The 26387-nt window shown below is 39.6% G+C and overlaps 1 protein-coding gene across 5 annotated transcripts in view; it reads left to right on the top strand.

The window, feature by feature from the left end:
* Positions 1–26387, top strand: part of DENND5A (DENN domain containing 5A) — a 99470-nt gene that overhangs the window by 49695 nt on the left and 23388 nt on the right. For all 5 annotated transcript variants that reach the window (XM_063092786.1, XM_063092787.1, XM_063092785.1 and 2 more), the window contains 4 exons: positions 14697–15014; positions 16176–16391; positions 16980–17214; positions 25738–25888. In XM_063092786.1, coding sequence (XP_062948856.1) covers positions 14697–15014; positions 16176–16391; positions 16980–17214; positions 25738–25888 — 920 coding nt within the window. The remainder of the gene's footprint in view (positions 1–14696; positions 15015–16175; positions 16392–16979; positions 17215–25737; positions 25889–26387) is intronic.

Here is a 26387-nt window from a genome sequence, read left to right as displayed (position 1 = left end):
TCCCTATATAGGGATCCAAACCCGTGGCCTTGGTGTTATCAGCACCACACTCTCCCAAGTGAGCCATGGGCCGGCCTCATATACATTTTTTCAAACACGGTATTTTACATATTTTTTAGATATTTATTAGAAAATTTTTTATTATGTAAAACTTTAAATAAAGTGTGCAAAAGTATCCCTGTGTTCTCAATACCCAGCTTCAACAATTGTATTTTACTTCTAAACTTTCCACCACCTATTCTTTTTTTTTTTTTTTTTCCATGGCTGGCTGGTAAGGGGATCTGAATCCTTGACCTTGGTGTTATCCAGCTTTAACCAGCTTAGCTAACTGGCCAGCCCCACTCCCTATTCTTTTAAGCAAATCCCATATAATATAATTTCATCACTACTTTAGTAGTCAGACATGTATTACTAAGTCAGTAGTTTTCTTTTATAGGCCACAGTTGTTTTGTAAAAGTTGACCCGATCATAGTGATTCTTGTTGTACTGAGCCAGTTTTGAAAACTTTTAAGATAAGGAAGGCCTTGAGAAAGTGTTCCTCCTCTCTTCCTGTGAGAATGGCTTGCTCCTCTTTCCTGTTCTTTCAAATACCAAAAGAATTGATTAAAAATATGATATTTTCAGGGCCAGCCCGTGGCTCACTTGGGAGAGTGTGGTGCTGACAACACCAAGTCAAGGGTTAAGATCCTCTTACCGGTCATCTTAAAAAAAAAAAAAAGATATTTTCTACTTCGTTCTAAAACAGATTTAAAGCAAGATTAGAAATATGATTGTTTTATTTTTCATTTTGTTAGACTTACTAGTAGAACTGGTCTATGTTTTTATGTCATTTTCTGATTGTTATGAAACTAGCTGGGGGGAAGGGCGTTCTTCCTCTGAATTTCTTAGTCATTAGAAAGACCTGAGAAGAAGACTTTGCAGTATACATGGACTGGTGTCAACATGACTCATTGTTTCCTCCCTCCACCAAAAATTTTTTTAGGGGAGAAATTTTTGGATATAACTGAGGAGTATGAGTAAGGGGACTACCAAAGAAGACAGCATGCTCTTGGAATTGGATCTGGGCAGCACTCTTGTAATTGGGCATGTCTGGGCAGTATCCTTGATGAACATCCCTGATAATTAGACCACACCTGTGATGTTTAAGTTATAGTCAAATGCATCTTTTTGCTCTTTCTGTCTCTCCTTTGGTTCTAGAATCAAAATACCTTCTTTGTAAGTTTCTTTCATTTCCATCTCTTTTTTTCCTTTGGTTCTATAAAGCTTTGTGTTCTTTGGAGTGCGACAAGATTAATTCAGGAAGAAAAGATCTAAACGATGGAAAAAACCATTGAGTTGGGGTTTTTTGTGTGTGTGTACTTGTCTACTGTACCCATAAATATGCATGAAGAGTAGATATCAAGACTGGTTAAAAAAGAGTAGCTTTTTGTTGTTTGCTTTAAACAAATGTATATTTAGTATTGACACCTCTTCCTAGTCAATCTAATTATAATTTTGTAAAGTCAAAATAAGAACAATAGCAAAAAGTGGTTGAATGTGGAAGGCCAAAGAGGCATACTCCATGCATAATCTAATAAGTAGGTCACTAAGCAAGAAGCCAGGTTTCTCAGTTTTATTTTCATCTTTGATTTCAGCTTGCTGTATACTTGGGACAAGTTCTTTTCTCTCTGTGTGCTTCGTGTATGTGGGTGTATGAAGAGGCTGCTGGGAGATCAGCAGTTTTCTTAACGGGACTATGTGAGAAACCATGGGTTGTTAAGAAACTCCAAAATACTCTCCTTTCTGGGTTACTGGATGTGAGAAATGCCCTCACCCGTCCAATGCCAAAGGATGGACACGGAGACAAGAGGTACAGAGAAGGGAGACTTTAATTACGGCCTTATAAGGTTCGGGTGTCTGAAGTGCAGGAACACGGAAAAGGGCTGTAGCAAGCAGTTTATTCCGCAGTGCACAAGTCCCTTCCCCCAATTCCTCATTGGCTGAGTACTTCAGGGTGCACAATCTTCCCAGCAGCTAAAATTTATTACCCCCTTGCAATGCAAGGAACCTTTGTTTGGGGGCTCAGGATGCGCCTGCGGAAAAAGGCCTGCTTAACACCAGGGAATGAAGAAAACAATGGGAGTTAGTAACTAATTACCATCTCAAGGAGAGCCTTATCTGTTCGAAGAAAACAGTAGGGACTAGTATTAATTACTATCTCAATAAAACACCCTCAGATAAGTCATTTCTGAAAATGAATCACTTAGATTATTTTCTTACACTGGAACCTCTGCTTTTGCAGTATTCCCCATCATGGTTGCAACATTTACAATGTTGCTTATATGGCCTCTCCCTGTGGTCTACTTGGGAAGGAGTGGTGACAAGGGGACTGCAGAATACCTGTCTGTGCTTCATAAGCAGTTCAAAGTTTTAAGAATCCCACTTCAGACTTTTCCTCTGAAGATCACACATTTGTGGGGACAGTTACATAGCTGGATATTTTCTATGTTGATTTTTAGCAGATAACCTCTGGCATATCCTGAGTCAGTATAGTCCCTGTGGAAAACTTTAGACTGGGGGGGAAAGAACTGGCTTTCTAAAGGCATGAAGTACTTTGAGGGTGTAGAGCTCTTTTACCTGCCTGTAATCCTGCCAACTGGGCCAATTGTCAAGCTAGTTTTGGGTCTGGAGCTCACAGACCCCTCAAGCCCATTCCAGACTGGGTCACAAACCCTTCACACACCAGGCTGGGTCCCCAGACCCCACACATACCAGGCTGGGTCCCCAGACCCCACACATACCAGGCTGGGTCCCCAGACCCCTCACATGCCAGGCTGGGTCCCCAGACCCCTCACACGCAGGTCTATGAGTTAGGTAACCAGCCAGAAGGTCCTTGGAGCTGTAGGTTGAAGAGCATGGCCTTGCACAGCATGGATGCCTGAGGCAGTAAAACACCAGCCAAGTTGCGGTGATGTGCATGTGCACTAATTTTGTCCCCCCCATTTGCTTACAAAGAATGTGCCTCACCACTCCAAACTGTACCTAAGGCAAGGGGGCCTAATTAAATTATTCTATTTTCCCAACAATCCACCCCTTCAGGGTCCCTCACCATACAATCTATGTGTTCAGAATCTTCTGCAATGTTCCCTTCGCAAGGATAAATGACCCTTACATTTACATAACCTATTGTCCATTCAATATACCTTAAGGCTTATAGTTCTGTCCTTTAGCTGCATATGTCTGGTTCGTAGTCACCATTGGTATGATGGAATCCTGTAGTCATACTGATGGGCAGTTCAATGCACATTCAGTAGGTTGATACATTGATCACACGACTCTGGTGCAGTGCCTGCAGACAGAATGCTGTAGGTGAAAAGACAGAAGAGTTATTGGTACCAATAGGGGAAGTTCTTGCCCCTCTGGTAAGATACATGCCAGTTTGCCATCCTGAGAAAGGATGGTTGCGGGAATAGGTATCTTACCTGGCTTATGATACCATACTTTATCTGCTAACACTGTTGGATCTGTAGGTTCTACACATAACAGTATAGGGGAACTCATGATTGGCCATAATCATAATACAAATGTGCACTTTGGAATAGAGCACTTATCTGTTCCAGGCCATGTTACCTTTACTCAAGGAGGCCAGGTACTTGTCACCCAAGGTGAAACTTGCAAGCCTTCCTCTAATCCTTTTCCCCAAGGCCCTATTAAACCTACCCAGCATATATGGGGGGGGGGCTTTTATTCTCCAAGGCCATTCCCATTGTACTGTCTATCCCTGTGCAAATAGGTTGGGGCTGGTAAGAGGATATTTCCATTCTTGCCATATCCTGGCTTCAAAAGGTTATCTTTAGTAGTGATTTGCAGCTGTATAGGTGCTGCAGCCCTAGGCAACAGAGCTTCCACTGGAGAGGGTCCGCCCTTGTGGGGTCTCTCATTTTGAATTCTGACTGTTGCCCATAATTGCTGTGTCCACCCTTTCAGGGATGGGGGTTGGGTAGATAACCTTAGTCCCTTTTTTAAAAGGCCATTGTACCATTCAGTCATTCCCGCTGCCTGGAGATGATATGGCACATGTAACTTTCACTGAAAGGACGACTGGGTGGCCCACCTATGAACCCCATGTCCAGTAAAGTGGGTTCCATTATCACTGTATAAGTATAGGCTGACCATACATGGCTGTAAGGCTATTCAGTGCCTGCACAGTGTTTACCTGGTCTGTTGCCTTGCAAGGCCATACAAACAAGACCAGTAGCAATAACAACAGCTGTGAAGATGTATCTGGAATTCTCTGACCTTGGCAGTGGCTGACAAAGTCCACTTGCCATTGAGTCAGGGACACCTTTCTTCAAGTTATTTGCCCGTCTGTATGGGGCATCCACCAGGGATGTGGACTCTTGAGCACATACTGGACAAGCATGACAGGCATTCACTACATCTTCCCATTTTATAGGAAGGACCCATCTTTGAGCCACCATCCACATGATTTTACTGCCAGCATGCAGCATTCGTCAATGTAACCACTGGGCTACATCAGTAGCTGGGGCTCTCTCCAGCCATCATATCTCAGCCAAGGCATCAGCTTCATCATTTCCTGGACTGGCTAAGGGGAAGTGTCCTTTGACATGGAAAAGAGTTACTTTTTTCTCATGCCCCAATTACCATAACTCTTGCCACATGGCTTGTCCCCACAGGGGTCGGTGGCATACCATCCACTGTTGATACATCCAAGTAGAGATCCAAAGGGTTAAACCTTTGTACACAGCCCAGCTGTCAGTACAGATGGTTAATGGCCCAGGCTCATTTTTCAGCAACAGCTGTCCATCATGCTGAAGGTCCCATGCTAGAGCCATCTGTATACCAAGCTTGCTCTGTGATAGGTCCCTGTCCCTCATGGAAAGGTGTAGCCTCCACCTCCATCAGTAAGGGTTGTGCCAAAGTTTCCTCCACAACCTCTGGGCCTAGCACAGTTTGCAACATTTTGGACAGAGGACTCATTGACACAGTGCTGCTTTGTTTGTTAATGCATACAATGGGCGTGCCATTTGGGCTATATGGGGTACAAAAGCTCTCCAATACCCCAAAATTCCCAAATATGTCTGTAGCTGAGCTACAGTTGTGGGTCAAGTGTATGCCTGTATCTTATCTATAATAGCTTCTGGGGGACTGTCTTACCCGACCAGACCACTCCCAGGAATTTGACTGACAGCCCAGGTCCTTGCACTTTGGCCATGTTCACGGCCCACCCACATTGTTCCAAATGACTTAGCTTTGGAGCTGCCTGAGTTAAATCTGCAAGAGAATCAGAGGTTAGTAACATGTCATCAATGTAGTAAAAACGTTGTAACCCATGCTGGGCCTAGTCCACTTGGCTAGGTCCCCAGCCACCAAACCATGACAGATGGTTGGGTTATGCAGATAACCTTGGGGCAATACTTGAAAGGTCCACAGTCTTCCTTCCCATGTGAAGGTGAACTGTCTTGGCTATCAGCCGAGATTGGAATAGAGAAAAAAGCATTTACAAAGTTCAGTACGTAATGATAAGTTCCCAGCTGAGTCGTCAGCTGATCCATCAAGTTGTGAACCGAAGGCGCAGCTGCGTGCAAAGAAGGCAGTACTTTGTTCAGTTCTCCATAGTCTACAGTCATTCTCCAAGTACCATCAGGCTTTTTCACTGGCCATACTGGAGCATTAAATGGACTATGAGCCAGATGAATAATGCCAACTTTCTCTAATTTGAATATAGTGGCACTTATCTCTGCATGTCCTCCTGGTAGGCGATACTGCTTTATATTAACTACACATCTTGGCTTGGGTAACACCTGTGGGTCATGTTTAGCATATCCTTGTAACACAGACTTTACTGTTTGTATTTGTAGCCATAACTCTCCAACTGTTGTTTGCAGGTGCAAACCATAAAGTACATCCATACCCAAGATGTATTCAGCTATGGGAGATATATATACAGTATATACACGAGGTAATCTTCCTATGCCCAATGGCAATGACACAGCTTTGACTTCAGTCATATGTACTCCTATAGCCATCTATCCAAACTGTGGCCCCTGGAAACTTACCTGGATTGCCATGTATCAGGCTATATTCTACACCTGTATCCACCAGTGCCAAACATGCTGCACATTTGTCCTTGAACAATACATTGCCAATTCAACATGAGGCTCTGGTCCTTGCCTGCCCCCAAAAGACGAGTACCTTGGCCTGCCCCCTAATCGAAATGGAACAGTTCATCTGCCTCCTCGGGAGCAACCAAAAAATCTTTTAAGTCCACTGAGCGTACCTTGCTACCTATTTCCAGACGTTTGATGAAATGCTGTTCAGGGCACAATTGCTGCCACAAGGCAAACAGGACTGCATTTGGCTGCTGGTCAACTTTCTTGTTATCAACCCCTGCTGCAAGCAAATCAAGCCACATCTGCTTACTGCTATCTTTCTTGGTCCCTTCAGGATAAAATCCCAAGTATTTCTTGGGGGTTTGGTCTTAGCCACCTTTTGGACCCCTTTTGCTTGTCTTCTATCCTCTACTTCACCCAAGATAGCTATCATGGGCATTACCTCATGTATAGGATGACCAATGTATGGGGCTAGCATGGCCATCACTGACCCAAAGGACATTGATGGGACATTTTGCTGCACTGTGTCTCTCATGCTGCCTGTAAAATTTTCATTGTTCGGGCTACGAGTGTTCACATTAAACATGGACTGCTGCATCCCCAGCTCCCAAATGATTTGGACCAACTCAGCATATGTTTTCCATTTACTAACAATCTTGAGCAGTTCTCCAGCATTTGCCCACGCGGTTTGGGCAGCTGCATTCACCCAGTCCATCAAGGAGTGATTATCTCACCCTTGTGCATATCTGCAGCTATTCTGCAACCACTGCCTCAGGGATGGGTGTATGGTAATGGAGGCCAATTTCTCCATCTCCTCACCAGAGCACATCACACTATCCACCCCTAGATCCCATAACCACAACAGCCAAGCAGCCAGGGTCTCCCCATGTTTCTGCCTGAACTGTCTCCCCAAGTCAACCAGTTCCTGGGTATACAGGACATAGGTGGTGAACTGGGTCACCTGTGGATTGCCCACTGGTTGTCTGTCCGGTCGCATAGACTGCTTGTGTCTCAATTTCTCATGCACAACAGGTCATGCTTGGAGATGCACGGTCTCCCCCAACCCACTGCTGGGTTGGTCATCTTCCCTGGTGTGAGGGGCAGGAGTGGCCAGTCGCTGCATGTCGTCCTCCAAAACATTCATCCATGCTTCCAACAACTCTGCTTTCTGCCACAAATCTCAATTAGTTTGCAGCATAGTGATCAGCAGCTAGGCTCTGGTCAGCAGAAAAGTAGCCACCAGGCACCACATGCTCAAGGATAGCCACATTTCCTCCCCCTCTCTAAGGGTTTTCTGTTGTAGTGCCTGGTCTATGCTGCCTTGCAATACAGTGAACAGCAACCAGATCCCGGTCAACAGGGAAGTGGGCATAGGGCACAGCATATTCACACGTAGCCACATTTCCTCCTTTCAAGGGTTTTTTGCTCCTGTACCTGCTCAGAATCCTGTCGCAGACTACACCAATTGTCAAGCTCTTTTACCTGCCCATAATCCTGCCAACTGGGCCAATTGTTGAGCAAGGGCTGGGTCTGGAGCTCACAGACCCATCAAGCCCATTCCAGACTGGGTCACAAACCCTTCACACGCCAGCCTGGGTCCCCAGACCCCTCACGTGCAGGTCCGTGAGCTAGGTAACCGGCCAAAAGGTACTTGGAGCTGTAGGTTGAAGAGCATGGCCTCATGGGGCATGGACGCCTGAGGTAGTAAAACGCCACCCAAGTTGTGGTGCACGCATGTGCACTAACTCCACCCCCCAGTTTGCTTACAAAGAACGTGCCGCACCACCCCCAACCGTGCCTAAGGTGAGGGGGGCTGATTAAATTATTCTATTTTCCCAACAGAGGGGTACACATAGTGAATGGAAAGTGATGTTATTTTTGAAAAACAACTTTGGGGTATCTCAGAAATAGAACACATTTCTAATTTAAAAAAAAAATGCACAAAAGCATAAAGAATAAAATAAAAATTACCTCAAATTTTACTGCCCAGAGATAAGTACTTTCACCCTTTACTACCGAGAGATAACTACTTTCATCTTTAAGCTGTGTGGTATCTTTAAACCATATGAGGGTACTTCAAAAAGTTCATGGAAAGATTTGTATTATATTTAAATTCTATTTTTCAGGAACTTTCTGAAGTTACCCTTGCACTATTAGAAGGCAGCTTTGAGGCAGGACTGAGAAAATTCACCTGTGCAGAGAGACATCATCAAGGTAGTGAGGTGGAGGCAGGCTTGGCTTATAAGAGACTTTCTTCAGAGAGACGGAGAGTGTACATTCCCTAGCACACCAAATCAGAATTCATCAGTTGCTGCCCCATCTTTGGGCATTGGAAATCTGTAAAAAGCCTTTTGTTGCTTTTTATACCAATGCATGAGCTCAGCTGGCCCTGAGCAAGTGCAAGTACTGAGCTGCCTTGTGAGGCGTCCTTTGTCCAGGCTTCTCTTTTGGGCTTCATTGTCTGAGTCCAGGAAGAAGGCATTTCATCCACAGCTATGCCAAGGAATAAGCAGTGGATATTAGGTTAAAGAAGAGGGTGTCACTGTTTTCTATCTTGGACCCTTCTTTCTTCTTTTTTTCTCCTTTCTCAGAACATTCCTTCAGTAGCTTTTCCCCAGTAATCTGTGTGTTGAGCTCCCCTTCATTGAATAACAAGAGGATAGACTAGGGGGAGAGGCTGACTGTGATTTGGTATTAGTTACTCAGGCTTGGGAAAGGGCATTGGGACCCCCGCAGGAAAAGATTTAAGAGACTTTTAGGGATTTGGGGGATCCATGTGGTCACTACCTCAGAGCGGCTAAGTCTTCCTATGGTCCCTCCCAACAAGGCAGGAGCTTAACAGAAGGAAACCGATCACTTAAGGTTTAGTACCTCTTCCAGGTTCCTACTTCTCTCCAAAGCTGTTATGTAGGAGTTGGCCTCTTCACAGCTGAGAGTGCCTGAGTTTGTGGTAGGTTTCTAAATTGGTTCTGTTTGCTAGAGCCCTTGTATGCTGGGAGGAAATAGCATGAGGCTATTGTATGAGCCTAGAAATGGTCTTATCACTTTGCCTTCCTGACCCCGCCCACTTCAGCTCAGTTTTGAAAAGAATGACTAGTGGTGTCTACTTACAGGCTCCTATCTTATCTTAATCTAGATCATCTCTGAAATGTGCCTGAGCTGCTTTCTCTCCTCTAGCTGCCACTGGTCAGGGGTATCCACAAATGTGGTCACAGCATTAGGAGTTTATAAAATTCTTCACAGACATTCTATATTTGGTTCACAGTAGTGGGAGAAAACCCAACCAAGCATTATTGAGTGGATAGTTATTTTTAGTTGCCTCTATGTTTCCTATTGGGAAAACTGCTCTTTTTCTTCTAGTGAGAGGAAAACAGAGGGGGTAAATGATTGCCAGGTATGTCTCTGTTGGGTCACAGTGCCTTATTCTGTTAGCTGTATGGACATGGCTTATGAGACAGGTGATCTTCATGACTAGATGATTTAGTTCTGTCTTTAATATCTTTTTAAATTGCTTGGTCTGATAGCATTTTTAATTTTAAAATCTTAGAGGTATAACTGAAAAGTAGCTTATTTTTAGGTGTTAAACATTTATTGGCCCTTTAATTATGCAGGGCTCAAAGTTGTTATCTAGTGGAGGAACTCTAAAATGTGAAATTTAAAGTGATTTTTTCTACTCTTTGAATTTCGAGATGGGAAAGCTCTCTTTTTTAGTTATAGATTGGTAGATGAAGTAACTTATGCACTTAGCAAATGTTTATTGAATAAGACATTCATGGACCTGTTAAACATGCAGTTTTAATAGATTGAGAGTTTGTGGAATAGTTACATTAAGCTGAAGTTACCATGTTATCCTCTTGCCTTTTCTCTGAGCATATGAGATTTATTGGCATAGGGATAAACAGATAGATCAATGGACTAATAGTTTGTTCTACAATAGAAATACAGTACCAAAGGAAAGACTTTTTAATATAATGGAGCTGGAAAAATCATTTATCCATAGGAGGGGAAAAAAAAAAAAGATTCCTACCTCATGCCATGACAAAACCAACTTCAGATGGGCTAGGAATTTATTTATTTATTTATTTTAAAAAAAAATTTTTAATTTTTTAAAAAGATGACTGGTAAGGGGATCTTAACCCTTGACTTGGTGTTGTCAGCACCATGCTCACCCAGTGAGCTAACTGGCCATCTCTATCTATATGGGCTCTGAACCCGTGGCCTTGGTGTTATCACCACACTCTCCCGAGAGAGCCAAGGGGGCAGCCCAGGTGGGTTAAGAATTTAAATGTCAAAAGCACATGTTTAATCTAGAACAAAGTATTAACGAATACCTTTCTGACCTCTGGGTAGGGAAAAATTTTGTAAACAAGATACAGAAAGCACTATCCATAAAATAAAAGATTGATGAATTTGATTTTCTAAATTAAGAAAATCACTTCTTAAAAGCTAGGAGAAGAAGGGTGTCAGATCTTTTTCTAGTGTAATGTTGCCACACATCCCCAGAACAGAAAGAGTGGAAGTGGCAATAACTTTGTAATCATGCAGTTATCAGTCATCCTTTCAAAAAGTAACAAGATAATGAAATAAGAATCTAAGATATAGCAAGAATGTAAACCAAGATATTATGAGGTCTAAAAGAATATTAAATGTGAACTTTTATCCTTGTTCTTGGAATCCAAACAAACCCCCAAAAAACAAAACTAGGAGAAGATATGTATAACACATATAACCTACAGAATTAGCATCAAGAGAATATAAAGAACACCTACAAGTCAGTAAGAAGGTGATTACCAAATCCAGTAGCAAAATGACATATGAACAGGCATTGCACAAAAATGCACATTTCTTTTTCTTTTTTTTTTTTTTTTAAATTGTGGATTTTTAAAATTTATTTTATTTATTTATTTTTTTGTATTTTTCGTGACCGGCGCTCGCACCGGCCATTCCTGTATGGGATCCGAACCCGCAGCGAGCGGGAGCGTCGCCGTGCTCCCAGTGCCGCACTCTCCCTAGTGCGCCACGGGCTCGGCCCCAAAAATGCACATTTCTTAACTTCACTAGCAATCAGGGAAGTGTAAATCAAGTGCACATACAATGCGGTAGACCCCTCTTATCTGAGGTGATACGTTCCAAGACCCCCAGTGGATGCCTGAAACCATGGATAGTACCGAACCATATATGTATTATGTTTTTCCTATACATACATACCTATGATGTAGTTTAATTTATGAATTACACACAGTAAGTTACAACAGTAACTAATAATACAATAGAACAACTATAACAATATGCTGTAATAAAAGTTATGTGAATGTGGTCTCTCGCTGTCTCTCAAAGTATCTTGTACTGTACTGTGGGTAACTAAAACCATGGAAAACAAAACCATGGATAAGAGGAGTAATATACCATTTTATGCCCATTTCATTGGCAAAATTTAAGAAGTGTGGTGATACCAAGTTTTGGAAGGGATTTGGATCAGTAGGATCACTTTATTTTTTTTTTATTTATTTCTATTTATTTTTTTTTAAAAAAGATGACCGGTAAGGGGATCTCAACCCTTGGCTTGGTGTTGTCAGCACCATGCTCAGCCAGTGAGCAAACCGGCCATCCCTATATAGGATCCGAACCCGTGGCCTTGGTGTTATCAGCACTGCACTCTACCGAGTGAGCCACGGGCCGGCCCTAGTAGGATCACTTTAGATTGCTGGTAAAAATGTAAATTGTTGCAACCACTTTGGAACACAGCTAGCCATTATCTTATAAAGTTGGACATTTGCATACCTTGCAACACAGCAGTTTCACTCCTAAGATATACCCCAAATAAGATCTTTCTTGTGTCCAAGAAAACATATATAATAATGTAAATGCAATAAGCAGAAAACAACTGAAATTCAGTATGGCTACACACAGCAACGTGGCTGAATCACAGTTAATGTTGATTGAGCAAAGTTAGTACTAGAAGAGTGCTTACGAAATGATAATCCTTGTATAAAATTTTAAAAACTTATATAAAATTTAAAACCATGCAAAAATTTAAAGGCATACATACATATGTGATAAATTTTAAAAATGCAAAAGGATAAACAAAATTCAGGGTAGTGATTACCTGGGAGTGTGAATGTGTAGGTTAGGGGGATGGGATTGGGGAGGAGCACATAGGTAGATAAAAGTATTGGTAATATCCTAATTTTGGGGGTAGGCTGGAAAAAAAATGTCTTTAAGATTTCCCAGAAAGTTGTCAGTTTACATTTGCAATACCAATGTATGAAGTGTTTGTTTTCTAGTAACTTTGTCAGCATTGGACATTATAAATCTTTTAAGCCTTTGACAGTTCAGTAGGTGAAAAATACTTTACCTTCATTTTTTGGTTCCATTGAAATTGAACTTCTTTTCATATATTTGAAGTTAATTAATCAAAAGTTGTTCTGTTTTCCTTTCATATCCTATTTCCATTTTTAAGTTGTGTGAATTATCTTTGTCTTAATAATTTCTTTGGATATGAACCTTTTACATGTTATATATGACAGCTATTATTTCCTAGATAGTTTATTTAAAAAATTTTTATGGTAGTATTTACTTTTATGATTTCTAACCTTGTAGAAATCTTGGAAAGCCCAACTCCACCCTAAGATAGAATGGTAATCTTTAATATTTTCTTTTAGTACTTTTGTGGGATGATTTTTTTACTTTTGTTATGGAAAATATCAAATACTGCAAGGATGAGGCAACTAGCACCCATCATTATTTAACAATCATCAACTCGTGGCCACTCTTCTTTCTTTATTCTCTCTCTCCCCACTCCCCCTACTGGATTATTTTGAAGCAGATCTCACAGCATTATTATGTCATCCAGATATGTTCAGTATATATCTCTAAAAAATAAGGACTCTTTTTTAAAACATGAAGTGGCTTAATTTTTTAAATTTAAATCTTCAATTTATCTCAATTTTATTTTTGAGTATAGTATTATATTAACATTTCTAAACAGACAGTCATTTGTCCCCAAAACATTTATTGAATAATAAATGTCCATCCACAGTACATGGGCCTATTCAATACTGTTCTTTTCCAGTGGATTATTGGGGGGTTTTTTTTGTTAATTTTTTTTTATTAAGTTTTATTTTGTCAATATACATTGTGGCTGATTATTGCTCCCCAGTGGATTATTGTTTTATGCTTATTTTAGAATCCAGTGAGGCAGGTCTCCCCTCAAAATTTTGTTAGCTGGTTTTTTTCTTTTATTCTTCTAGGCAAGATCCAGAATCAGTTGATCAGGTATATATGTCCTTCCAAAAAAAAAAAAAAAAAAATCTTGCTGGGATTTGAAAATATTTACATTAAATTTACAAGTAAATTTGGAGATTGTCAGCATTTTTCATAACAGAATTTTCCTATCCAGTAATATTGTATATATATTTATTCAAGTTTTATATTCCACAATGACAATAACAATGTTAATTAATATTTATGTACTATGTACCTGGCACTGTGCTAAATCCTTGACATTTATTGTCTTATAATCCTTAAAACAAACCTATAACATAGTTGGTATTATCCATATTACGTGAATGCAACAGACATACCTTTAAGTGTTTAATTACTGCAGTGAAGGAAATGACAGTTATCTTGGCTAGAACAGGTTTGTGGTTATAAGATAAATATATAAAAATAAAAGTCTTTTCCAATTTGTAGCTGCAGGAAAATTTAAACAGGGATGAGAACTATGAAGTATTTAAGTTAAATTCAACAAGAAATGTGCAACACCTCTAAGGAAGAGAAGAGTGGATGGTTCTTTCAGAGCTTAAGGATATGGCTGAAGTCAGGCTAGCTGAGTTCACATCTCAGTTCTACTACTTATTAGCTCTGTGACCTTGGACATGTTATTTAACTTCTCTGTGTCAGTTTTGGGATAGTTAGATATTGCCAACTTGTTCTTTGTTAATCTGTTGTACCCACCCCATCAGCAGTGTATGAGAGTGCTGTCTTTCTACATCTTCTCAGAAGCAATCTTTTTTTTTTGGCAGCTGGCTGGTTCAGAAGCAATCTTAAAGTGAGAAGGAAGCACAGAAATCATCAGGATCAGCCACCTTACTTGTCAGGACTGAGGCTCAGAAAGGGATAATGTTACACTCAGGGTCATACAGGGAGATAGTGACAGAGTCAGATCTGGAACCTAGACTTTCTAGCTCCTAGTGTTCTTTAGTGACTGTAGAATTCATGAATTTGTCAAACATTTAATGAGCATTTACTATGTGAGACTTTTGTGTTAGATGCTTAACATCTATGACATCATAAAATCCTTACCACTCTCTAACATAAATGTTTTTATCTCTTTATCTCCATCTTACACCTGAGGGAATAGAATCAGAGAAGTTAAGTAACTTTTCTAAGGTTACATACTAGAAAGTGGCAGGGGAAGATTAGAACTCAGTTCTGTCCCACACCTGAGCCCCATCTTCTTTATACCATATATTGTATTTGTGCATTTCAGGTGTTTTCCTTCTCTTGTTCATTATCCTTTCTAAAACTTCTTCCTTCATGCTCTGGAGTTGTTCACATTCCTCGTCCTGTTTTGACTTCCAGGCTAATCTCTGCTTTGTGGACATTGACAACCACTTCATTGAGCTGCCAGAGGACTTGCCTCAGTTTCCCAACAAGTTGGAGTTTGTCCAGGAAGTCTCTGAGATTCTCATGGCATTTGGCATCCCCCCTGAAGGGAACCTTCATTGCAGTGAGAGTGCCTCCAAGCTGAAGAGGCTTCGGGCCTCTGAGCTTGTCTCCGACAAGAGGAATGGGAACATTGCTGGCTCCCCTTTGCATTCCTATGAACTCCTCAAGGAGAATGAAACTATTGCCCGGCTGCAAGCCTTGGTCAAGAGGACTGGGGTGAGCCTGGAAAAGGTAAGATGCTCTATGTAAGTCTGTGACAAGTTTGGTCTGTGCTAGAGTGCTGTCCTGGTGAAGTAAGGTGTGAGATGAGAAAAGACCCAGTTCAGGACAAGGCATATTTATGAACAGTGAAAGAATGCTCTGAATGGGAGACTCTGGATTCAGCTCTGGCAGGTGTCATCCTAGTAAATGCTACCTGAATCTAAATCTGGGCAGCTTCTTACTTGGACATCAAGGAGAGCCTACTGTCATGCTATGTTAACACTATGGCAGAGTGACTTGGAGGGATGATATAGTAATCCTTTTGAAGACCTCTTTCAGATCCATTGCCTTGTGATTTTCATAGCAACCTAAGGCACATGGAGCAGGTATTGTTAACTGTTTCACAGCTAAAGAAACGGAAGTTTAGAGAGCCTAAGTGTTTTGCCTAAGATTAAATGACCAGCAAGTAGCTGAGCTGAGACTAGAATCCAGTTCTCTTGAATTCTATCTAGGCTCTCTCCAGGGGTGTACTTAGCTTTTCATTTTCTGACTTTGATGAGACTGTCAGCTTTCTGTACTTGTTTACCCATCTCTTCATCCTTCTCATTCTCACTGTTAAATTTCTTTGTAAGGTACGTGTAAACAAATGGGCCAGTGTAATAATTTTGTTGGGCTATGTTTTTGGTGAAGTGTGAAACATTTCATATTTCTTTATTTAGTCAGATATTTTTAAAAAAATCACCACAGAGAAATATTTAGGGAGATTAAAAAGGCTTCTTTTAGAGGCGAATCCCGAGGAAGAAAGATAAGGAAAATGATATGGGGGAGAAAATCAAAGAGATGAAGAGAGCCAGAATCTGACCTTGTTGCTTTACATTATTACTTCTCATTGACTTCCCAGATTCCCTCCTTCTCCCTTACCCTTGTGATAATTACCACCCTTTCCTCTGGGGCTGAATCTTTCTCTACTCATAATGATCTTATTTCCACTTTCATTGAATTGCTAGATAACTTTAAGTGGAACTCTTTATCTCCTCTTTGCATCAGAATCCCTTCCTCTTTTTGTTTTTTCCCATTTTTTCCTCTTCTGTTTTCACCATTTGCTGCTAAAAAATTACTGGAAAAAATCAGATCTACATTTCTTTGGGATAAAAGGAAAAAGTGTGTTCTCAATTGTTTCTTTTTTTGTAGCTGGAAGTGCGTGAAGACTCCAGCAGCAATAAGGATCTCAAAGTGCAGTGTGATGAAGAAGAACTCAGGATTTACCAACTAAATATTCAGATCCGGGAAGTTTTTGCTAATCGTTTTACTCAGATGTTTGCAGATTACGAGGTGTTTGTCATTCAGCCCAGTCAGGATAAGGAATCCTGGTTTACCAACAGGGAGCAGATGCAAAACTTTGATAAAGTGAGTGTAATCCTGCTGGGTAGATGGTGAGGAATGAGAATTTATCAGTTTACTCCTTGAAGAAGTAACTAAAAATGGATTTTTCTTTCATTATATTATATTCTTTGTTTCTGGAGACAAATTCATGGTCCTGCTGATGTTGATAAAATAGAAGGTCTTGTTGCTTAAGAATAGATGTGATTATTAGTGTCAGTTGATTTACCTCCATCCAAAGGGCTCTCTTAAGGCAAAGATGCAAATGTAGATTGAACATCAGGATTCTGGGAAGATTGGTTGCCTTAGTACAGTTTGGCGGGCCGAGCCCGAGGCGCACTCGGGAGAGTGCGGCGCTGGGAGTGTGGCGACGCTCCCGCCCCGGGTTCGGATCCTATATAGGTATGGCTGGTACACTCACTGGCTGAGTGCCGGTCACGAAAAAGACAAAAAAAAAAAAAGCAATGAAGGGATTTTGCAGTTTGCTTTTTGTAAATACCTAGGAAGCTCCAGAGAATCAGCCTACTAGATCCCTTGGGTCAGTTGCCTTGGCTGGTCAAGGCTTACATACCTTCTTCCCTCTTCCCTTTCAATGACTGCTTTTGTTTCCACCAGGCATCATTTCTGTCGGATCAGCCTGAGCCCTATCTGCCCTTCCTGTCAAGATTCCTGGAGACCCAGATGTTTGCTTCTTTCATTGACAACAAAATCATGTGTCATGATGATGATGATAAAGACCCTGTGCTCCGGGTATTTGATTCCCGAGTAGATAAGATCAGGCTGCTGAATGTTCGGACGCCTACTCTTCGCACATCAATGTACCAGAAATGTACTACTGTGGATGAAGCAGGTAAGGGCTCCTTGGAGCTGTACATTCTAGCCTCTTGGATTATGTCACTAATATGTCCCTGTTCCTAAACATGCCAGACTTTTCCCCCGTTTCTGTCTGTGCATGTTTTTCCCATTGCCTGCAGTGCACTTCCTTGTTTTTTTTTTGCCTGGCAAACTTCTTCTCATCCTTTAATACTATTTCAGTTAGGAATGGGTCCAACTGCAAGTAATAGAGAACTTAATCAGCAGTAAGTTAAACAATTAGGGTTTTTTTCCCCCCGTCAAGTTAACAAGAAGTGCAGAATTGGTGGTTGCTGGTATTGGCTCAGCTGCTCGACAATGTAATCAGAAAGCAAGATTCTATCTTTTTATTCAGCCATCCTTAGCATTTTGGCTTTTATATTCATGTTGTTGCCTCATGGTTATAAGGGGTTGTTTATTTATTTATTTATTTTTGCTGGCCGGTACAGGATTGAACCTGGGACCTTAGAGTTATCAGCACCATGCTCAAACCAACTGAGCTAACCAGCCAGTCCTCAAGAGGCTTTTTATATTTACATTCAAGGCATGAAGAGGGGAAGCTTGATGCCAACTATATTTCCCCCCTTTTATCAGAAAGGAAAAACTTTCTCAGAAATTTCCAACATCTTCCATTGTATCATAGCTGAGAATCATGTTACATGACCAACTTTAAGTGCAAGGGAGATTGTGAACGTGAACATCGAACTGGATGTAATGTTACCTTCAACAGAACTGAGGTTCTCTAAGCAAGAAAGAAGGGGTGAATGAATTATGAGTATGTAGTTGACAGTGTGTGTCACAAAAACATAACCAATATGTCTCTTTTGTGAAGCCTTCTCTGATGCCCCAGGCTGATTCAGTTTATTCCTCCTTTGTGTTCCTGTGGTGCTTTGTTCTTGCTTCCACTCTAAATCTATTCTTTTGAGCTATAATTATTAGGGAACAACTTAAGGGCAGAGACTGTATGTGCTTATTTTCTTACTCCAATCTTCCAGCATTGTGCCTAGAACATATATGTGTTAAAAGTTGTTGGCCACACAAATGATTGTTTTGAAGGCCTTTCTGTTCAGAGGCCCATCTAGATCAGTTTAGCTAAAGAATAGTCTCAGTCTGAAGTGTTAGATTACGTAGTGTGTTTTCTTTCTTGTTGTAGCCTTTTTGTATACTTTGTTCATTTGTTTACCAGATATTATAATAACCTACCATGTGACCAACATGTAGTTAGTGCTCAATAAATATTTGCCAAGTGAATGAACATGTCAGGCATTTTTCTAGGTTTTGAAGGTACAATTGTTAAGTTAGGACAAAGCCCTGCCTTCATTGACCTTATGTTTTCTAGCCTTCTGTCTTTACCTTTCAGTTCCTGTTCCATACCTTTCATTAAGATGACAGTCCTTTTGGCTAAGGCTTGAGGACACATTGCAAGTGGACTACTCTAACACAGTCATCCTTGCCTCCTGGAACACATTAGCCTTCACATTCCTAAACCCTGCCTAAAGCTTTGGACCTGGGCAGCTTGATAGAGATTTTTACAGGACTGTGAGTTTAGAGAACCATATTCCAAACCATCATTTAAATCAGGACTTCCCAACCTTTTTCTTATTGCACTGCATTTCAAAATGACAGTATTTGTGTATTGTTACACAATGTAAAGGGAGGAGTATGCTTATAGCCAGAGGCTGTAAAGTCAGAGGCTCTAGTCACTCGAGGCACAACTGTTGAGGCAATCAATTCTTAGTCCATCTATAATCCTTCTGTTGAACACTGAATACCGCAGCATACTGATTTCAATTACTCTGGTCTTAGTTGTGGCCAGAATATGTAGTCTCCTGGGACTTTTAGAATGTGAGGTTTGGAATATGGAAGGAAGGGTTAACCAACCCTCATTTGTATGGCTCATTACATAAAAATAGATGTCACAGAGACCCTTCAGGCAACTATATGCTCTGCTCCCAGGAGTCATGGGAATGTTTTTGCCATTGGTATATCCCTTAGGTATGCACTAGAGATATGCACTTCAAATATGTTACAGCAAGGTTCTTCCCACTGGCCTCAGATCTCTAGTAGTTCAGCCATCTCATCCTGCACGTAGACATCTCTCAGCTTCTAGAACCAGTTTGATTGGAAATAGTAATAACATAACTTAAGGGATCTTATTGGAGATCTTTTAAAATGTTAGAATTAGAAGGGATCCTGATGGCAATCTACTTTACCCACGCATTCATTTTACAGATAAAGATGTTCCTTTGGTTCACCACTTTATCCACAGGCCTCGAATAGTGCCTGGTACATTTTGAACATTTAATAACTTCTATTAATTGAGAGTAAGGGTGGAGGAAAGTGAGGGAGGCCCAACGAGAAGGTGACTTGATTTAGGACACACAGTAAGGCCCGCAGGTTGAGATGTTTTTACATGACTGTAGAAAATACCAGGAGAGTTACCAACTTTTTTGTTTTTACTCTTTAAATTTTTTGACATATAATTGACACACAATAAACTGCATGTATTTATTTAAAGTGTTTGCCAATTTTAAATTGGTGTATATGAAAGGTAAAACCCCGGCCCGAGCGCAAGATAAGACACACCAGGAGACAGGGACTCAACCAAAGTGTATTAGACAGGCAAAATGAACAAGCGGGCCGCCCTTTCGAAAGTGGGAGCAGCAGCAGGGAGAGTCGGGGTGGGCCTTTTATATCCAGTTAGGCTGAGCTGGACTGTTCCTATTGGCTAAGAAGGAAGGGGAGGGAAGCGAGCAGGGTTTAAACTGAGCTGGGACTTTCTCATAGGCAGGCAAAATTGCACATGCAGGAAGGTGACGTGGCAGCTAGGGGATTTTTCTGGGTGGGGGTTTTCTGGGAAACTTTCTCAGGTGTCATTTTGTGTATCTCAGTCTTTAACACCATTTAACTTTTCTGGCGGAGGATATATTAGCCAACAGTGTATACTCAAATCAAGAATTTGTGGGCCGGCCCATGGCTCACTCGGGAGAGTGCGGTGCTGATAACACCAAGGCCCCGGGTTCGGATCCCATATACGGATGGCCGGTTCGCTCACTGGCTGAGCGTGGTGCTGCCAACACCAAGTCAAGGGTTAAGATCCCCTTACCGGTCATCTTTTAAAAAAAAAAAAAAAAAAAGAATTTGTGAACATATACTCACATCAGGAATTAGTGAACATACCAATCACCATCAAAAATGTTCTCATACTGCTTTGTAATACCTCCATCCTGTCCCCTCCCTACTGTCTCCTCCAGTCCCCTGGCAACCACTGATAGAATTTCTGTTACCATAGACTTTTCCTTTTCTAGAATTTGATATAAATAGAAACATACAGTATGTATTCTTTTTTTAGTCTGGCTTCTTTTACTCAGCATGATTATTTTGAGATTCATTTGTGTTCTTTTTTTTTGCTGAGTAGTATTCCATTGTTACCACAGATTATCTATTTACCTTTGGGTAGGCATTTTGACTATGCACATTTGTGTACAAATTTTTGTGTACATGTTTTCTTTTTCCTTGGGTAAAATATCTAGGAGTGGAATGACCAGATCATATAGTATCTGTATGTTAAATTTTTTAAGAAACTGCCAAACTGTTTTCCAAAGTTGTGCTGTTTTACATTCCCACTAGCAGCCTATGAGAGTTCCTGTTCCTCTACATTATTGTCAGCACTTAGTATGGGCAGTCTTTCCAATTTTAGCCATTCTAATAGGTGTGAAGTGGTATCTTATTGTGACTTTGATTCTAATGACTAATGATGTTGAACGTTTTTTCAACTGTTTATTTGCCATTGATGTATCTTCTCTGGTGAAGTCTCTATTCAAATCTTTGTTCCATTTTTATTTTTCTATTTATTTTTTATTTTAACATTTACTTGTGCATATTTGTGGGATACAGTGTATTGTTTCAATACATGCATATACTGCACAATGATTCACCTAGGGTAGGTAGCATAGTTTTGCACCCATTAGTCCACTCCTTCCCTCCCTCCCTTTCCTTCCTTCCTTCCTTCCTCCCTCCCTCCCTCCCTCCTTCCCTCCCTTCCTTCCTTCCTTCCTTCTTTCCTTTCTTTCCTTTCTTTCCTTTCCTCTCCTTCCTCTGGCTAGAACCTCTAGTACAATGTTGAATAGAAGTGGGGAGAGTGGACATCTTGTCTTATTCCTGATTTTAGGAGGAAAGCATTCACCATTAAGTATTATGTTAGCTATAGGTTTTTCATAGATATAGATACACTTTATCTCTTGGGAGGTTCCTTTTTGTTACTAGTTTGCTGAGAGTTTTTATCAGAATTGGATGTTGGGTTTCATCAAATGCTTTTTCTGTCTCTAGTGAGGTAATTAGTTTTAGTTTGTTAATATGCTAAATTACATTGATTTTTGAATGTGCAAGCCAATCTTCCATTCTTGAGGTAAACCCTACTTAGTCATGATGTATTATCCCTTTTATATTCTGTTGGATTCGATTTACTAAATTTTTGTTTAGAATTTTTGTATCTGTGTTTATGGGGGATATTCGTTTGTAGTTTTCTTGTAATATCTTTGATTTGGTATCAAGATGATGTTGGCCTCATAGAATAATTTGGGAAGTTCTCTCCTCTTTAGTTTGCTAGAAGAGCTGTGTAAGTGATGTTATTGCTTTGTTTGGTAGGATTTACCAGTGAAGCCACTTGGGTCTGGAGTTTTCTTTGTGGGAAGGCTTTTATCTACAGATTCAATTTTAAAAATAGATACAGGGCTATTTAGGTTATCCATTTCCTCTTGAATGGAGTTTGGCAGTTTGTGTCTTTCAAGGAATTTGTTAATTTCATCTGTTGTCAAATTTGTTGTCAGCTTGTTCATAATATTCTCTTATTAATATCTGTACAATCTGTAGCACTGTCACCTCTCTTATTCTTCACACTGGTAATTTGTCTTCTCTTATTTCATTTTGGTTAGTTTGACTAGAAGCGTATCAATTTTACTGATCTTCTAAAAGATCCAGTTTTTGGATTCATTAATTTCCTATTTGCTCTGTCATTGATTTTACTCTGGTCTTTATTTCCTTTATTGTACTTACTTTGGATTTAACTTCCTCTTCTCTTTTCTAATTTGGTAAGATAGAAGCTGAAGTTATTAGTTTGAAACCTTTCTTCCCTTCTAAGATAGGTGTGTAGTGCTAATAAGTCTTTTTCCAAGTAATGGTTAATGACATTCCACAAATTCTGCAATTCTGGGTTTTCTCTTTCATTCAGTTTGAAATAGTTTATTTCCCTTTTGATTTCTTCTTGAACCCATGGGTTATTCAGAAATGTGTTATTTACTTTTAAGGTATTGTTATTGATTATTGTGGTCAGAAGATATGCTTTGTATGACTCAAATTATTCTAAATTTATTGAGGCTTGTTTTATGGCCTAGAATATGGTATATCTTTGAAAATATCCCATGTACATTTAAAAAGATACCTTTTGTACTTTTGTTAATGCAATGTTAATATCAGGTGAGTTGAATGATGGTGTTCAAGTTTTCTATATCCTTAGTGATTTTGTGTCTACTTGTTCTATCAGTTACTGAGAGAGGAGTATTGAAATCTCTGAGTATAATGGTGGATTTGTCTATTTCTCCTTTCAGTTCTGTTATCAGGTACATAAATGTTTAGGACTGTTTTGCCTTCTTTATTAATTAACCCTTTTTTCATTTTCTTTGCTTTTTAATTTTTAATTTTAATTTTCTATTTTAAAATTTTATTTGCCCTTTTATCATTAAGAAATAATCTTCTTTATTCTTGGTGTAATATTCTTTGCTATGAAATCTACTTTATCTGATATTAATATATTTCAGCTTTCTTTTGACAGTGCTAGCATGGTTTATCTTTTTCGTTCCTTTACTTATAACCTATTTGTGTCTTTATATTTAAAGTGTACTTATTGCAGGCAGCATATAATTGGGTCTTGCATTTTTATCCAATTTGACAATTAAAAAAAAAATTTTTTTTTTTAAAATGACCAGTAAGGGGATCTTAACCCTTGACTTGGTGTTGTCAGCATCTTGCTCTCCCAAGTGAGCCAACCGGCAATCCCTATATAGGGATCCGAACCTGTGGCCTTGGCATTATCAGCACCACACTCTGCCAAGTGAGCCACGGGCCGGCCCAACAATTTTAAACTTTTAATTGGGGTCTTTAGACCATTTACATTTAATATGATTATTGATATCATTAGGTTAAGACTGTCATCTTGCTATTTGTTTTCTATTTTTCTCATCTGTTCTTTGTTCCTTTTCCCTCTCTTTCTGCCTTCTTGTGGATTTAATATTTTTTATGCTTCCATTTTATCTACTTTGTTGGTTTACTAGTGATTGCTTTAGGATTTATAGCACATTTAAGTTATCACAGTCTACTTTCAAGTGGTATAATATTACTTCCCACATAATATAAGAACCTTACAAAACTATTTTTCCATTTTTGTTCTGATATACATGCTATTTTGTCATTTATTTTACTTTTACATGTGTTATAAACTCCACACTACATTGTTATTTTTGTTTAAATGGTCAGTTACCTTTTAAAGAGATTTAAATAAGAACAAAATCTAATAATATTTACCTGTGTACTTACCTTTTCTGGTGTTCTTCTTTCTCTTGTATAGATCTGTCTTTCCATCTGTTATCGTTTTTCTGCTACTCGAAGGACTTCCTTTAACATTTCTTGTAGTGTAGTTCTGCTGGTGATGAATATTTTTGCTTTTGTAATTCTAAAAAAGTACTTTGCCTTTGTCTTTGAAAGATATTTTCAGTGAATATAGGTTGACACTTTTTTCTTTCACTACTTTAAAGATGTTGCTCCATTGCCTTCTCACTTGCATTGTTTTCTGAAAAAGTATCTGCCATCACCCTTATTTTTGTTCCTCTGTACACAAAATGTGTGCTATTCTAGCTGTTTTTAAGATTTTCTTTTTAATATTGATTTTGAGCAATTTGATTATGATATGCCTTGGTATAGTTTTTTTCATGATTCTTATGCTTGGAGTTCATTGAACTTAGATCTGTGGATTTATTAGTTACATCAAATTTAGAAACATTTTGGCTAGTATTTCTTTTAGTAATTTTTCTGTTCTTCACATCCTATCTCAGGGATTACAGTTAAACATATGTGTGATTATATGTTGTAATATATGTAATATCTGGGATTGCTTAAAGTAGGCCCAGAGTCCACTGATACTCCTGATTAAAAAAACTTTTTTTTTCTCTCTGTGATTTCTGTGGGCCTATTTTTATTGCTATGGCTTCAAGCTCACTTATCTTTTCTCTTGCATTGTTTATTCTGTTTTTAATCTATCCAGTGTATATTTCATTTGAAACATTGATTGTACGTATCTGCAGGATACAGTGTTGAATATTAACACCTGTGTGCAATATATAATGCTCAAATCAGGATAATTAGTATATTCAACATTACATAAAGTAATCATATTTTATGGTCATTTACCAATTCATCTATTGTATTTTTCATTTTAGATATTATAGCTTTTATTCGAAGAAGTTTGAGTTGAGTGTTTTTTTATATCTTCTATGTCTCTAGTTAATTTTTAAACAAATGTTATAAAACAGTTAAATAAAGCTCCAATAACTGTTAGTATCATTGTCTGCTTATTGTAACATGTGTTGGTTCTGGATCAGTTTTAATTGATTGATTTTTTTCTTGTTGTTATGTGTTATATTATCTGGCTTCTTTGCATGCCTGGTAATCTTTGATTAGATGCCAGACACTGTGACTTTTACCATTTTGAGTTCTGGATACATTTGTATTCCTATAAATATTCTTGATCTTTCTTCTGGGATATAGTTAAGTTACTTGGAATTAGTTTGATTCTTTTGGGGTTTACTTTTAAGATTAGTTTGACAGGACTAGAGAATCCTTTAGTCTATAGCTAATTATTTTCCATGACTGAGGCAAGACCCTTCTGAGTACTGTTCTAAACACCCCATGAATGATGAGGTTTTCCAGTCTGGCAAGTGGGGACAGGTGCTGTTCCCAGCCCATATTAATGTTGTGTATGGTTCCTTCTAATCCTTTGAGGTGATTCTCCAGCCTTGAATAGTTTCTTTACTTGCATGAACTGATCCTGCTGAATATGTAAGGGGGACCGTCTGCACATCTCCTGGGTTCTCTGTCCTCTCTGGTACTATTTCCTGTTGACTCTAGCCTCCTTGGTCTCCTTAACTCAGGAGTCCATCAGACTCTCCCTAGGTTAGCTCTCCCTGTGTGATAGCCTGGAGCAGTTAGCTGGGGCAGTTGTAGGGGTTACCTCATTTGTCTCCTGTTTCTCAGGGATTGCTGTCCTTCACTGCTCAATCTTCAGTGCTTTGAAATTCATTGTTTCATATATTTTGCCTTTTTTTTTTCCTTGTTATTTCAGGCAGGAAGGTAAAAATAAGTCTCTTTTACTCCATCTTGTCTAGAAGTGGAAATGTAACCAGCTTTATAAAAAATGTTTCACTTGATTTTTCATTTTTTGATTTTTTTTGTTGGTATTGTTCTTATTCAGAGAAAGCAATTGAGCTACGTCTGGCAAAAATTGACCATACTGCAGTTCATCCACATTTACTTGACATGAAGATTGGACAAGGGAAGTATGAGCCAGGCTTTTTCCCTAAGTTGCAGTCTGATGTACTTTCCACTGGACCAGCCAGCAACAAGTGAGTCAACTCCAGGAATTTTCCCTATCTGACTCCCTACACATAGTTGAGAGGGTCATCCAATATGTGGGCCAGAGCTGGTATCCCCAGAAAACCCTGGAATTTTGTAATAGAGAAGACCCAGGCTATCTAGGTTGTTCACGTGATTGAACAAGGAAACAGGTAACAGACTGTCAGTTCCTGTGTCAATTGTGCAAGTTGGATTAGCTCCACATGCCCAGGACGTGCAAAAAAGTCAGGCTGCAGATGGGTTAAAATCATCTCCTGCCTGGATCCCATTCAACAGATAGTTAGCATGTATCTTCAGTAAGTGGTGGTTGAAGTGACTGGAGCCTGAACTAAAAGTAGGTAACGTAGCAGGATTGCTCTTCTATAGTTACTTTTGGAGATGAGTGTCAACATCCAGACAGAGTTGAATGAGTATAGTTTTGGATCTGCATGTGAAGGTTTTCGAGATGTTTGAAGAGAGATATGTTTATTCCTTGGGGAGTTCTCTCTC

This window comes from Cynocephalus volans, chromosome 4 (assembly GCF_027409185.1).
Source record: "Cynocephalus volans isolate mCynVol1 chromosome 4, mCynVol1.pri, whole genome shotgun sequence".
In the NCBI taxonomy this organism is placed as follows: Eukaryota; Metazoa; Chordata; class Mammalia; order Dermoptera; family Cynocephalidae; genus Cynocephalus; species Cynocephalus volans.
This window is presented reverse-complemented; position numbering and strand designations above follow the sequence as displayed.